This window comes from Aspergillus neoniger, assembly GCF_003184625.1.
Source record: "Aspergillus neoniger CBS 115656 unplaced genomic scaffold BO87scaffold_27, whole genome shotgun sequence".
NCBI lineage: Eukaryota > Fungi > Ascomycota > Eurotiomycetes > Eurotiales > Aspergillaceae > Aspergillus > Aspergillus neoniger.
The window spans coordinates 295888-310888 of record NW_020291155.1 but is presented as its reverse complement, the minus strand read 5'-3'; the positions used below and the strand labels follow the sequence as shown (position 1 = coordinate 310888).

At 49.7% G+C, this 15001-nt stretch overlaps 5 protein-coding genes across 5 annotated transcripts; 2 read left to right on the top strand and 3 right to left on the bottom strand.

The window, feature by feature from the left end:
* Positions 1–126: 126 nt before the first annotated feature.
* Positions 127–2758, bottom strand: BO87DRAFT_378792 (transcription factor domain-containing protein). Its single transcript, XM_025623880.1, has 8 exons — positions 2629–2758; positions 2549–2572; positions 2376–2491; positions 1955–2328; positions 1613–1908; positions 1133–1567; positions 847–1082; positions 127–799 (listed from the first exon to the last, which is right to left on the bottom strand). The coding sequence occupies exons 1-8, from the start codon at positions 2674–2676 to the stop codon at positions 373–375; spliced, it is 1956 nt and encodes a 651-aa protein (XP_025477253.1). The 5' UTR covers positions 2677–2758; the 3' UTR covers positions 127–372.
* Positions 2759–4118: 1360 nt separating this feature from the next.
* Positions 4119–5862, top strand: aguA (alpha-glucuronidase; the record flags this gene model as incomplete). Its single annotated transcript, XM_025623879.1, has 1 exon — positions 4119–5862. A coding segment is annotated over exon 1 (1652 nt), but the record flags the coding sequence as incomplete, so codon positions are not given.
* A 529-nt stretch (positions 5863–6391) lies between these two features.
* On the top strand, positions 6392–9743 carry BO87DRAFT_417937 (glycoside hydrolase family 35 protein; the record flags this gene model as incomplete). Its single annotated transcript, XM_025626843.1, has 7 exons — positions 6392–6994; positions 7055–7220; positions 7271–7400; positions 7462–7570; positions 7640–8980; positions 9018–9441; positions 9526–9743. The coding sequence occupies 7 exons, from the start codon at positions 6392–6394 to the stop codon at positions 9741–9743; spliced, it is 2991 nt and encodes a 996-aa protein (XP_025477251.1).
* Positions 9533–11761, bottom strand: BO87DRAFT_120177 (uncharacterized protein). The gene is made up of 2 exons (XM_025617945.1): positions 11758–11761; positions 9533–11701 (listed from the first exon to the last, which is right to left on the bottom strand). Exon 2 carries the CDS (start codon positions 11428–11430, stop codon positions 9928–9930), a length of 1503 nt encoding a protein of 500 aa, XP_025477250.1. The 5' UTR covers positions 11431–11701; positions 11758–11761; the 3' UTR covers positions 9533–9927.
* An 844-nt stretch (positions 11762–12605) lies between these two features.
* BO87DRAFT_339990 (O-methyltransferase) lies at positions 12606–14157 on the bottom strand (the record flags this gene model as incomplete). Its single annotated transcript, XM_025620649.1, has 5 exons — positions 12606–13044; positions 13108–13556; positions 13603–13726; positions 13782–13908; positions 13960–14157. The coding sequence occupies 5 exons, from the start codon at positions 14155–14157 to the stop codon at positions 12689–12691; spliced, it is 1254 nt and encodes a 417-aa protein (XP_025477249.1). The 3' UTR covers positions 12606–12688.
* Positions 14158–15001: the final 844 nt, after the last annotated feature.

Here is a 15001-nt window from a genome sequence, read left to right as displayed (position 1 = left end):
TTTAGGCCAAACCGTGCCTCACTTTTATTGGCTCATTCTGTTGACCTGCGTTTGCCATGCGTCTCCCAGCTATATATAGGAAGGAAAGGGAAATAATATTTTGAATCATTATAAGTCGTCACGCGTCTCGATGTAGTGAGTTGCCTTATTATCCAACATTAGCGAGGTAGGGTACAAGCCGCCATACATGATGTTCTGGAAGAAAGCCTCAAGGCAGGAGTAAAGCAATTGGATGTTGGGTATGCATTTCGCACGCACTGAGTAGAGTGTCCAGACAAATTTCCCATCTACTAGGCGTAATTAAGAGACTGAGAGAGATGGGTTCTCAAATCCACGGTCAACAATTAGCAGTGAGAGGAATGAAAGGTTTATTCATTGGATTGAATCGCTATTAAGGTCGAAACTCAAAATATCCATGACCGATCGGTTAGTGCCAATGAAGCCATTCAGAAACATGGATATGTCTGCTTGGTTCATGGTGGAGTCAAATGTATCTTCTGGCCATGAAACATCTGGCAGGGCAATATTCCCGGGCCCATCAGTTGTTGGAATAACAAGGGATCCATCTTGATGTTGCTCCAACCCGGTTAGTGTCTGTTGTGAGTTCACAAGTATCTGAGCAGCCCGGACAAAAGCGTCACAGATAGTGTATAAATGCATTGACCCTCGTGAAAGGCCTTTGATTAACTCTAGGGAGCTGGCGGTATCCTGTAGCAGAGCAAGATCTGCTGTACTGGCGGTCGTGATGGCGTGGGTAAAGACAATGACGAAGGGTGTGAATGAAGGATAGAGAAGTATCCTGTCCATTTAGTTCACTATGTTAATGCAGATTGAAGGGTGTCTTACCAGTTTACGTATTCTGTTTGCTTATGTGTCTGGCGACCGCGGAAGTAGGTGAAGCACTTCAGATGACTCTGTAAAGCAGCAGTCGCAGATGCATAGCATTGGGAAGAAACTGCCATCACGTCGCGTGGATGGGTCTGTGCACGATAGATGACAGTCAACACAGAGTAAGCTATGAAGTCTGCACAGGCTGCCATCCCATGTAGGGAGTCGGCATAAAGACCCCGACTAACATCAATCTTGTAAAACCGTCAGCCAACTTGACTACCTCAACAGGAAGAAGGCGTACCGCAAGGAGCTTGTCCCGTACTGTCATCAGGTCGGAGGACAGCCGCTCAATCGATGCTGATCGTTGCTCGTCACCTGCTCGACAAGCCGAGGTAGAGTACAGCTGGTCATAAACTCTACCTTGAACATTCGCGAACTCGACGATCACAAGCCCCATTAGGTCCCACGGACGATGCTTGGGATCATTTGAGGGAGTATAAAGGTCTGCATCAATATCGTGATCTTGAAAGTGTGATGTCACGCCAATATTGAGAGAGATATTCTTGTCAATGGTGTAAAGTGCCCAGAACGCATGGCGTTTTGCCTCGGCAATAGCATACTCATCCTTTTCTAAAGTAGAACGTCGGTGTAACCCGATGCTCTGGCACATATTGAATGCCAGCGAAAGGAAGATCCAGCACCGCTGGACGTCGGTTTCCTCTTGTGCTTTCAGAACCTGCATTCGTTAGGATTTGTAGTTCCTGAAGGCAATCAAACATACCCCAAGCAACAGTGCCTGTATCTTCTCCAAAGTTGGTTCAGATATAACCTCAGGCCCGCTCAAGCCAGCGGCAAATTGTCGTTCACAGAGCGCAAGGCTTGATTGAAGATCAAAGTGTGCCAGATCGGGATCTCCCGCATGAAGATAATCGCGGATCACATAGAACAGTATACCATAGAAGAGTGTGAGCGAGCCCGGTGGCACAGGGTTCAACGGGAAATATATTGACTGGCATAGATGTGCCACACGGGTTGAGTCTATCCAAGATTGACTGACCAGGAAGAAGGGTGGTTGAGCTATATTGCGTAAGTGATAGCATCTAAGGGGGGTGGAGATGTATACATTTGACCTTCTTCACCACTGCTATGACCAGATTTACAGGAAGCAATGTCTGGTTTAGTTGCATAGGTGATAGTGCTCCATTTCGATTCACGGCGTGATTGTGCCTATCGAGGCTGCTTTTTAGAGAGGAGAGCGCAGCAGAAACATAATCTCCAATCTGTCCATCACGGGCAGTATTTGCTGCGGAATAAGCTGCGTCCCTGGCTACAAGGGTCTCATGATGAAAAGATGACTGTCCCTCGAAGGGAGGAGCTGTTGGGCCGGTGCCTATTGGGTGAGAAGCCGGCTGTACTGAAGTTGGTGGTTTTGTTATCTGATGGAGTGCTTGCTGAATAGTTGATAATTGTTCTTGGATTACCGAAAACCTTTGCTCACTAACCTCAGTTAGCCCTGCAAGCACTTATAGTCTAGCTTAACCTACTAATCGTCGGACTCGGCTCTGCGTGTCTCCGAAGACGTGACAGGCGTACCTGTTGGACCACAGGGGACTCCAAGAGCGCTGCAGCTGGAACAAGGAACTACTTTATCACACTTGATCTAAAGAGATTTGCATGAACATAGATAGGGTACTGATTTGGTCACAGGGTACGATACCTTCCGAAGCCGACAGTTGTCGCACTAATTGGAGTTAGTACTTGTTATAGATTAGATGGTGGCGGACGAGGAAGCCGTACCGCGCGGGCCCGGAACGAGTTGCGGGCGATGGGAGTTCGGGCAGCCATTGTAGGTAAAGCCGCTAATTATGAACGATAAATCGCATGATATATCGGCACTCCTCTTCTGGGTGATGACAACAGTAGCTGCACCTCAAGACAAAGGTCTGTGAGTAGTAAAGTGTCGAATGACAGGTAAGAGTGCGAGTAAGACCTCCAGTCATCTTGTGAAGGCGCCATTCCCGTTCAGGCTAGATTGAACCCAACTGAGTTTAGCGAGTCTCGTGACGTCCACTTGTCTGCCACGACGGGGCCTTTCCCAATCGGGAGGGTCTTGACGCTTCAATAACAAACCTGAATTCGATGGTAACAGAGATTCTCCGAGGCTAAACTGCTAACTCAGCGAGTCCCAAGAGAAGAACAGGGCCAGTTCTTGTCGGCAAAAGTCGCCTTTGCCATGATGCCACCAAACCATACGATTTACCCAGAGCAGCAACAATAGCCTGAATACAAAGTTTAGCATGAAGTCCTTCCCCATGTTCGTGGCCCGACAATGCGGGGAGATCCTGCAAACAGGTCATGACGTGGGTATATATGATGAAGAAGAGGGCTGGTACTCCATAGTTCTTTGCGATGGCATAGCTGGAAAGAATCGGCAATAATGAGAGGTTCGGATCTCTTTCAATTGACCCTGGCTCTTTTACTGTCCTTGGTCGCAGCCGAGGATGGGTACGATGGTTGGCTCCGATATGCTCCCGTGTCCTGCGATCTGCATTGTCGACAGGCTTTGCCGTCTCATATTTTGTTGTTGAACAGCACCAAAGGAAGCCCGATCGAGACTGCAGGACGAGAATTGAAAGCAGGATTCCAATCGATTCTTTCGACTAACTTGACATCTCATCCATTTCAATGCGATAGCTCCGCATCAATTCTGGTGGCTACCCTGGATGAGTACCGTCAAAAATGCCGGGACATCAACGTGCCCGAGCTTGATCCCGATGGCTTCTGGTTACAATCCGAAGGGGACACAGTTCGCATCTTAGGCAACAATGCCAGAGGAGCCTTGTACGGAGCATACGAATACCTCGCTATGGTGGCACAACGAAACTTCTCTCGTGTCGCGTACACCACCAACCCACATGCGCCGATCCGTTGGGTAAATCAATGGGACAACATGGACGGAAGCATTGAACGAGGCTACGGTGGCGCGTCGATATTCTTCAAAGATGGGACGGTGGTGGAAGACATGGCTCCTGTTGAGCAATATGCTAGACTGCTCGCATCTATCCGGATAAACGCAATTGTCGTTAATAATGTCAATGCGAACGCAACACTACTGCTACCCGAAAATATGAAAGGCCTGGGTCGCATAGCAGATGCCTGTCGACCATACGGCGTTCAAATTGGCATATCGCTGAACTTTGCTTCACCAGAAGACTTGGGCGGCCTAGAAACTTATGATCCGCTCGATCCTGGTGTCATTACATGGTGGCAGAATATCACCGATAGCCTCTATACCTATGTACCAGACATGGCTGGGTACCTCGTCAAAGCAGACTCAGAGGGCCAGCCAGGTCCAGATACATATAATCGTACACTCTCACAAGGGGCGAATCTTTTCGCCCGTGCCCTGCAACCTCATGGGGGTGTGCTTATGTACCGCGCCTTCGTCTACAACGACAACTTGAACGAATCGGACTGGAAGGCTGATCGTGCGAAGGCAGCAGTGGAATACTTCAAGGACCTGGACGGTCAGTTCGACGAGAACGTCGTGGTACAGATAAAGTACGGCCCAATCGACTTTCAAGTACGCGAGCCTACCTCACCCCTTTTCGCCAACCTCTACCAAACCAACACAGCCATAGAGTTGGAGGTTAGTCAGGAGTACCTGGGGCAGCAATGTCATTTGGTGTACCTACCTCCGCTCTGGAAGACGGTCCTGGATTTCGACTTACGCGTAGATCACAAGCCTTCGATAGTCCGTGATATCATATCCGGACAGCGCTTCAACAGAACGCTCGGGGGCTGGGCAGCTGTCGTTAATGTGGGCACTAACAGAACATGGCTGGGTAGCCACCTTGCTATGTCCAATCTGTACGCTTATGGTCGTTTGGCCTGGAGTCCGACAGACGATTCTGAACAGATCCTCAAAGACTGGACTCGCCTCACTTTTGGACATAATCACCATGTCATCGACACTATTGCTGATATGTCCATGACCTCCTGGCCTGCCTATGAAAACTATACAGGAAACCTGGGCATACAGACCCTGACAGATATTTTGTATACTCACTACGGCCCAAACCCGGCTACACAGGATAACAATGGCTGGGGTCAATGGACACGTGCTGATCACAATTCAGTTGGAATGGACCGAACAATATCGAATGGCACTGGGTATACCGGCCAATATCCGGAGGAGGTTGCTCGTTTATACGAGTCACTAGAAACTACGCCAGATGATCTCGTCTTGTGGTTTCACCATGTACCATGGACTCATCGTTTGCATTCCGGGTTGACAGTTATTCAGCATTTCTACAACGCTCACTATGCTGGCTCAGAAGCTGCACACGGATTTATAAGACAATGGGAGTCTTTAAAAGGGTTAATTGATCGGGAGCGATACGAGGCCATGCGGTCACGCCTTGTCTACCAGGCGGGACACTCCATTGTCTGGCGCGATGCTATCAACAACTTCTACTACAACATGACCGGAATTCCAGATGTGGCTGGCCGTGTGGGTCATCATCCGTGGCGCATTGAAGCTGAGAGTATGAGATTGGACGGATACCAGACGTACACTGTCAGTCCGTTCGAGGCCGCTTCTAACACTACGGCAATTATTACCACTTCTAATTCAACGACTGGGACAGCAAAAACTACCATCAAAGCCCCTTCGGGAGTATATGATATACGGGTGAACTACTACGATCTCTATGGCGGTCAATCCAAGTGGACATTATCTGTGGGTGACAAGGTAGTGGGTCAATGGCTTGGGGATATGGAGCATCAATCCCTAGGCCATACACCATCTATATACTTGGACGGCCACTCGGCCACCCGGATAACGTTTCATGGGGTCTTCGTCCGGCAGGGTGATCAGCTGAAAATTGTTGGTGAGGCGAATGGGATCGAGCCTGCTCCAGTGGATTATGTAGTTCTGCTACCGCCAGGGGTGGTTGACTGATATCTACAAGGTCTTATGCGCTATGTAATTGCCGAATGTATATACGGATGAAACTTTTAGTGACGTTCTATATCATTGGCGTTCCAGACAAGATTTATACACTTGGTTCTCCCGCTGCAAGCTATCAGACGTGGCCTAAACAAAAAAGAAAAGTTCATTTGAATTGTATTAGAGATCGCCTAAAATGCGATATTGGCCTTCATTTCAATTTGCATCGCGGTAGATTTGGTCAGAATACACCATTTACCGCCTTTATCCCTGGCACACCCCATGTCAAGTACTATCCGCGCCCCACGGTCCTAGTACTCGGTCATCTATTATACCGACGTGATCATGAGGTTTCCCCGCATCAAGCATTAGCCCAGTTTGATGTCGACATACCGGTTAAACTGACGTCTGATCGCAGGTCCTCCGCATTCCCCGCCCTGGGGATTGCTGATCAACAATGTGGCCAGAAGCCGACCTCATAGCCGACCGCCCGTTTTACTTCCGATCAGAGGTGTCAAGGACAGCCAGGTATAAAGATGCGCGAAGGTGGATTGGCTTTGAGGGTAATGTGAAGCTGTACCGAGCCACTAGGCTGCATCTCAAACTACGATGAAGGCCTCCTTTTTGCTTTCTGTCGGTCTGGCTGCGAAGGCTTGCTTGGGCCTTGTTACCGCCCCAAAATATGTTCGCCAGGACAATACCACAGCTTCTTCTCTGCAAGACATTGTGACGTGGGATGAGTACTCCATTCGGGTTCACGGAGAGCGCGTTCTTCTCTTATCGGGAGAGTTCCACCCCTTCCGTCTCCCATCCCCAGGACTCTGGCTTGATGTCTTCCAGAAAGTCCGCGCGCTTGGGTTCTCAGCTGTGTCCTTCTACGTCGATTGGGCCCTCCTTGAAGGTGACCGAGGGTCTATCCGGGCGGATGGAGTTTTCGCGCTCGAAGAATTCTTTCAGGCGGCTACAGAAGCCGGTTTGTATCTAACTGCTCGTCCTGGTCCTTATATCAACGCCGAACTTTCTGGGGGTGGATTTCCTGGCTGGTTGGAAAGGGTGCAAGGCCGTCTCAAGACTACAGATCAAGGCTACTTGGATGCCATCACTCCATATATGCAGGCCATAGGACGCATAATCGCGAAGGCGCAGATCACAAATGGTGGCCCGGTGATTCTATTTCAACCCGAAAACGAGTATACGGCTTGCGTGCAGGACGTAGGCTACACGCAAATCAACAACTAATCTATGCCCGACTATAACAGTTCCTGTCTTCAGAAAGATTACATGGCCTACGTGGAAGATCAGTATCGAAAGGCTGGAGTAGTTGTGCCGTTCATCGTCAATGATGCCGAACCTATGGGCAACTTCGCTCCTGGCACGGGAGTCGGCGCTGTGGATATTTACAGCTTCGATGATTATCCCATGCATTGGAGTACAGCGCGTATGTATTAGATTATTTTTATTGAGCTTTTGCTGAATATATACTTCTAGCATCCAATCCGTCGAACTGGTCATCTGTGGTGAACCCACTGCTCTCCTACAATGAAACAGTTCATGAGAAGCAGAGCCCGACCACGCCGTTTTCCATCTCAGAATTCCAAGGTGGGGTGCCTGACGGTTGGTATGATAACCTTGGGGTATATGTATCGTGCAAAGCACTCTAAGCTTATACTGTACTCTAGGGGTGGTGTTGGTGTCGACACCTCGGCCGCATACATCGGTCCTGAATTCGCACGCATCTTCTACAAGATAAATTACGGCTTTCGCACTGCTATCCAAAATCTCTACATGGTGAGTTGACTACTAGATACGCATATAGACCATCTTACTTCTTTGCTAATGAAAGATTTGTGCTTCTAGATCTTTGGGGGGACAAATTGGGGCAACCTGGGCCACCCTGGTGGTTACACCTCGTACGATGTGGGTGCTGCTATCGCCGAAGATCGCGAAGTCATCCGCGAGAAATACAGTGAATTGAAGCTACAGTTCAACTTTCTACAGGCATCTCCTGCATACCTCGAGTCACACCCCGAAAACGGGAGCTATGGAATCTACACGGACACCACATCCCTCGCAGTAACCCGGTTAGCCGGGACTCCCACCAACTTCTACGTGGTACGCCATGGAGAGTTAACATCGCAAGAGTCGACTTCATATAAGCTGCGCGTGAACACTACCGCCGGTAGCTTGACAATTCCTCAGCTGGGTGGAACACTAAGTTTGAATGGCCGAGATTCAAAAATTCATTTAGTCGACTACAACGTCGGCAACGAAAATCTGATTTATTCCTCGGCTGAGCTATTCACCTGGAAGCAGACAGGCCCCAAGTCAGTGGTTGTTCTCTATGGAGGTGAAGATGAGCTTCATGAATTTGCCGTCCCTGCAAATATAGGAAAACCAACTTTCATTGAAGGCGACGATTTGCAGATTCAGCAGATCAACTCGACCACCGTGATACAATGGGCAGTCCAACCCTCACGCCGAGTTGTGCATTTCGGCAACACCCTCGAGGTGCATCTCCTCTGGCGCAACGAGGCATACAACTACTGGGTCCTCGACCTACCCGTCCCAGGGGCCATAGGCCGACACGTCTCTCAGTCTCACGCCAACCGATCTGTCATCGTCAAGGCCGGGTATCTTCTACGAACTGCCGAACTCACTGGCAAGTCCCTCTATTTGACAGGCGATATCAACACCACCACTACCCTCGAGCTCATTTCCGCCCCTCAGCCAGTGACCAGAATTTTCTTCAACAACCAAAGCGTCCAAACCAGCGTCACATCTGGCCGTCTCACCGGCACCCTCACCTACCAAAAGCCCAACATCAGCCTACCAGACCTCACAACCCTCGACTGGCACTACCTCAACACCCTCCCAGAGGTCGACGATTCCACATACAACGACGATCTCTGGACCCCATGCACGCACACCACGACCGCAAACCCACGCAACCTAACCACCCCAACATCCCTCTACGCCAGCGACTACGGCTACAACGGTGGTTCCCTCCTCCACAGAGGCACCTTCACGGCCACCGGCAATGAGACCTCCCTCTACCTCCTCACCGAAGGAGGCTACGCCTACGGCTACTCCATCTGGCTCAACAACACATTCCTCGCCTCCTGGCCAGGAGACCCGTTGTATATGTTCTCCAACCAAAGTCACATTCCCATTCTCTCTCACTCCCGGGACCACCTACACGTTAACGATCCTAATCGATCATCTTGGCAACGACGAGAACTTCCCCGCGAACGGCGAATTCATGAAAGATCCACGTGGAATCCTAGATTACACTCTCCACGGCCGCGACGACAAATCTGCCATATCGTGGAAAATAACGGGTAACTTCGGCGGAGAGCATTATGCTGATCTAACTCGAGGTCCACTCAATGAGGGTGCCTTCTTCGCTGAGCGAAAGGGGTATCACCTCCCCGGTGCGCCGGTGGAGACGTGGACGAAGAGGTCACCGTTTGATGGACTTCCGGAGGATGAGGCGCCCGGGGTAGGATTCTTCGCGACGACATTCGACCTGAATGTTCCTGATGGGTATGATGTGCCTATTAGTGTTGTGTTTGAGAATAGTACTACAGTTGGTGATGGATCGGAGCCTGCGAGGTTTCGGTCGGAGTTGTTTGTGAATGGGTGGCAGTTTGGGAAGTATGGTATGTTAGGCATCCCCTCTTTTCTTCTTTCTTCTCTTTTCGCTGTGATTTTTATTTGAGTGGGCTAATGGATTATGTTGGTAGTCAATCACATCGGCCCGCAACTTAGCTTTCCCGTCCCAGAGGGTATCTTGAACTATAATGGGAGCAATTATCTTGCTCATACCATCTGGGCTATGGATGAGAACTCGTACAAGTTGGATGGGTTGCGGTTGCAGGCTAATGCGGTGGTGCAGAGTGGGTATCGCAAGCCAAGTCTTGTGAAGGGAGAGGTGTACAAGAAGAGAGCTGGTAGCTATTGATACTGTGGGCTGCTTCGATGTTGGTAGCGAGGGGAGGGAATTTGTGACTGCCTTTGAGATACGCACTACAAAGATTGAAAGTTCTAGCGAATTACTGGAAGTCATCTCAAGCAGACACTAACTAAATACATAAGCGCCTGACCGAACCTCTTTGTATAACCGGGTCTCAGAGATCCTCCTCTGGCTAATCTGTAGACACGCTTGTTCGCAGATCCTTCTCCTTTGAAACTGTTTCTGCAGTTTTCGGGGGTTTCGGGGTCGCGCCAAAGACACATCGCAACGTGCAAGGCGAATACAGATCAGCCACAGTCACGTTCATGAGCGTCTCTGAGCCATTCCCACTGACTACAGTGTTGGTCGCAACCATGCTATGTCTTCGGCCTAAGGCAAGGGTATAGGATCCATGGTTCCCGTATTCATAAGCTGAAGCCGAGGCGCAGCCGCGAATGACCTGATCGACTACATGCGAGAGGGTCATTTCGGGCCTCATAGTCTGCATGTAGATCCAGCCATGTAAATTGAAGGTCGCAGTGCTCTCTGGCCTTCTTTGTGGTGACACGTGAAACACGACTCCTATGGCTCTTTCGGAGGAGTCTTGTAACCTAACAGCAGCCCATGTTTCCAGGGAAGTCGAGTCGTTGGAGGTAAGTCGTAGTCTGTGATTTTCAGCGTCCCAGATACGCGATGGATAGTATTCCGTTATGCGCAGACTCATTGTTCTGAAATCATCTTGATTGATGTTGAATTGACATGTCAATTGTGGTCCTCGGTCGGGAACATTGGACTGTGATCGGATATAGAGGTCTCGAGTTATGGCTGTTGTTTCTAGTCCCAAGTCAACTCTCACTACCCGCCCCCGCGAGATATCATAATCCATATCAAAGGTGCCGTCGGATCGAGGAGTGAGAGGAAGGGCCAAGGCGCCTGTGACATCATCCTCATAATGGCAGTCCAAGAGCGCGAGGCAGCCATCCTTAGACCTGTTTTGATATATGACGGGAAGCGGGATGCGGAGGCCTCGGTTGGTCATTGTGTATGGCCCACTGTTACGCGGACGTGACCACTGGACGACATTCTTGAGGAAGCAGGATGAGGACGGAGCAAGGACGGTATACTGGCTCTCCTGCTCAATATCGCAATAGTTCCATGCGAAAATGGTGTGATCATCGGAACTCTTGATGATTTCCTCCTGAAGTCTAATAAATGCACCTTTGCCTTCGCCATAGAGGATAGGCATATGAACATCAAACAGACCGAGGAGACAATATGCTTCATCCTCTATCTTGGAAGTCCGCCTCTTAGCTGCCCATGACATCTTCTGTGCGACACATACTGATCTCAGTGAATCTTTTGTGTCTGTCGAATCTCTAAGAACGCGCTGGTCGATTCCAGTGACGGTAGAGAGGAGGGCTGTCATTGATGCTTTTGTACCAAGGAAGTTCCAACCAGACCCATAAAAGGTCAAATCCTTAGGCGCAATCAACTCCTGCAATGTCCACCCTCGGGTGAGCCAGCGGCATTTTGCAAAGGGCCCATTGATCATCGCATCGTATTTACTAGGCCTGCGTCTTCTGGCGGGTTCGACAGAGCTTCCGGCTTGCTCATTGAGCGGAATCTCACCGTAGTCGCTGGGGATGTCAGACAAGTAAACGTAGCACTTGCTTGATCGCATGTACCATTGGAACATGGAGTTGATAGTTTCAGAGATTTCCGCACTACTGCTTTTGTTGATACAGCATGTATCAACCCAAGCGTAATCCAGACCATCCCTGATCGCTTGCTGGCAGGTATACTTGATCTTGAGAAATCCTTCCTTGCCTACCACACGATCCCAGTACCTGGAGCCTGTTGACAGTGCTTGAAGATCTTGAAAGAAAATCTCATTCTTTCCCCACGTATGTGATAGAATTGCATATTCGGGGATATCACTGTCGAGGTATTCTTCCAACTGGTAAGTTCTGGCGTTGATCAGTCTCATCTTTGCGCTCAGATTTAGACCAAGGAAGATACATACAAATCTGGGATTGCACGGTCTGTTCTTCGCTATTTAGGTGGCGTGGTGATGTGTTCTAAATCTTCCAATTGGCTGCTACGTGGCAGGCAACACATCCGGGTAGGATTGTCCTGCGGAGTACATCGAGGCCCAACTGCACTGTACGTTTAGCTATGTTCCGACACTTCTCCAAGTTCCAGATGCTGTATCCTTATCTCATGATATGACACAATACAACTCGCTCTAGGGCTGTGTCATTGAGTGGACAATGAAAGACCATATTGTTGCTGGGAAGGTGCCCTTATCGTTTCTGCGTTGTCCATGGACGCCCTGGATTCGGAGAAGCCTCATCAGTGCTGAGGGATATTTCATACGTGTAGGGTCTTCCAGGACCTGGGGTTAGTTTCCCCTGGCAATTGAGGACAGGGGTACTTTGTATCGTTGACAGTCAGCAGATCTCAGGCATAGTGGCTGTAACAAGTAGACCATTTCACAACTTATCGCAACCATAGTAATAGCGAGTCTCGGAGCAGGGGTGGGGACTAACTTTGTGGAAGCATTCAAAGACAGCTCACTGATGCATATGCTCTGTCTTTCAGATACAGGCACCGAGCGCCCACTCACCATAACTATGTTCGATGAACTGGTCAGTTAATGATATCTGAGTTGGTGATGATGAGAAGACGGGAGTGGGTCAGCTGACTGACGCGTGGTAGTAGTTTCCACTGGACCACGTGTTTCCCTTTCTCCAGAGAGACCTATGAGTTCAGCATCCTATTTATCTACTTCATCTCCCAGCTCATCTCTGCGCTGGCACTGGCTACCTAGGTCTACCAAGTAAGTCTCTGTTACGGTGCCAAAATAGAGGGGGAAAGATCGTCGAATTGAAGCTAATGGCCATGAGCCCGAGAATCTAGGGTATTCTAATCCTACAACTTTATCAGCTTCTCGGTTATATATGGCTTGACCGTGCTGATTTCATGTCTTCAGCAGATTCTTTTAACTCCGCCTCGATGATGCTCTGTCCGTCACCGGGGGGTGCCCAAAACTTCACAATCCTGAAGCCAGCCGAATCCAGCACTTTCGTCCATTGACTAGCCGTTCGCTCCATGCTGTTACAGAAAATCAACATCTCCCAGTCCCACATGGCTGGCAGCATCGCACATTCCTTGTCTGCCAATACGAATTCCTCGATTATCAGTTTGGAATATCCCTTTTTCATTGCTGCTCCAAGATGGCTCAGGATCAGGCGACTTTCCTCGTCTGACCAGTCGTGAAGGATGAATTTCATGTAATAGGTGCGGGCACCTGCGGAGGCATACAGTCAGACTAGGGACAAGAAGCGTTTCAAGTGTTAACCAGCGAGTATACCTTGTATTGGCTGTGCCTGGAACAGGTCAAACGATACATGCTCAATTTTGGGGTGCTGAGTAGCCTCAGCCACGACATGAGGCAGATCTTCCAAGATGAGCCGTCCCTGCACTCCAGAGAATTTGGATTGAAAAGCAACCAAATCATGGCCGCGCCCACCGGCTACGTCTACCAAGAGGACATTACTTTCGTCCTCTTTGAATCCGTCAATAATCCTCTCCTTGACAGGAAACCATTCGAGCCAGCTAGGCCGGCTCCCGCGGTCCGCTTCCATGAAAGTATTGCAAACGTCCAAGAAACCTGGTTTGGTCGGCACCCAGTCCCACAGCGACATTTCTGTCTTCTCTGCGTACTGTAATGCACCATTCAGAGCACCAGATGGGTTTCGGAAGTTTGTCATACGCAAAAACTCGGGTACTTTAGCCAAGGTAGGCATACCTATATCGAAGCTAACGTTCTGTCAGTTTGGCCATGCCACCTATGTGACTAACTTACATGAATCTCACTACGGCCCCACTAAGCCTGTCTGTCATCTGCCTGGTCATCTTTGTGGGGATGTAGACCCGTACATCATGTTCTGCAACGTATCCAATCCCTGCAAGGATACGCAGCACCCTTTCTGTGCTCAGAATATCTTAGCAGCTGACTCATAGACGTGATTGGGATAACAGTACCAGTCAGGACTAGATCTGCCCCTTTGGTAGCTGCCAGGTCCTCCAGCGTAACTGGACCATTCCGCTCACTGAGCGTGGAGAAAATACCAAGATCCATGGCGATGCGCACACACATCACTTGAGTGGACTGGTACGGGTCAGTACTTCGTGCTCATCTTTTCTTAGAGGATATTAGTACCGAGTAAGCTAGATTATACACTGCATCTTGCGGCTTCTGAAACACCTCCACCAGCCTCTGCGCCGCATGGAGGGCAGCCAAGCGATCCGCTTCGTTGTGACTATCTTGAAAAGCATCTGCAGCCTGCGCGACCTGCCGAATCAGATCGTTGAATGGCTTTTGAGAGACGCCATTGGCGTGACAACTATTGCTAGACATGATGAAGATATGCACGGGAAGCAGCACTACAGGGAACAGGGGAGAAGGGAAGGCCTGTCCTTTTACAATGGTCGGGAGCCTTATTGTTCCGATTTAGCCAGGTACAGCTTTACGACGGCCTTTTACTCGTTATGGCAGGAGGCGCAGGACGGGGTGCACCGGGTGGACCTGTCACCTCAATCAGAGTTGGGGGTAAGCGCCCAGCTAGGCCAACATGTAGTACTTTTGGTGATCAACAGAGGCCCGCAAGACCAGACTAGAACAGCTAGCAGCGCCATCATGAAAAGAGGGTTGGATAGGACTGTAAAGGGCCGCCACCGGCTGTCAGTTCCGTCACCTAGGTGCCGTCCTCCCACGCGCCACACGCTCTGGCTGCATTAGCGCCGCGCCGGTGCCTCGCGGAAGCGCTATGGATATTCCGAGCCTTGACTTGAGCTCTGCTTCCAATCCTTCAAGATACTTGAAAGGGACAGTACGCCGTGACAGAAGTTCTGAATGCTTTCGGAGGTTCCCGGAGGTCATTGCGCATATTGGTGCTATGTTACAGGCTGCCCAAAAATTGGTCCGCACACACTGGGCTCGTCTATCTGATGCCCGGACGAAAGGCGCCTGCTGTGAAAAATGCTTTAAAAATTGAAAGTAGACAAGTTTATAATTTTAATTATAAATCTTGAAGTGGTTATTCATTAATTTATAATTGAATACTGCGAGCTATGTTACCTAGCAAAAGCACAGGCCGAAGGGAATCCCCTACAAGTGGGTCTTTTGGCATCTGGCAGTCGATCCCTTCGTATGCCCCGACGACCAAATCACGGCAAATCCCGAGACATGGCCATACCGCACG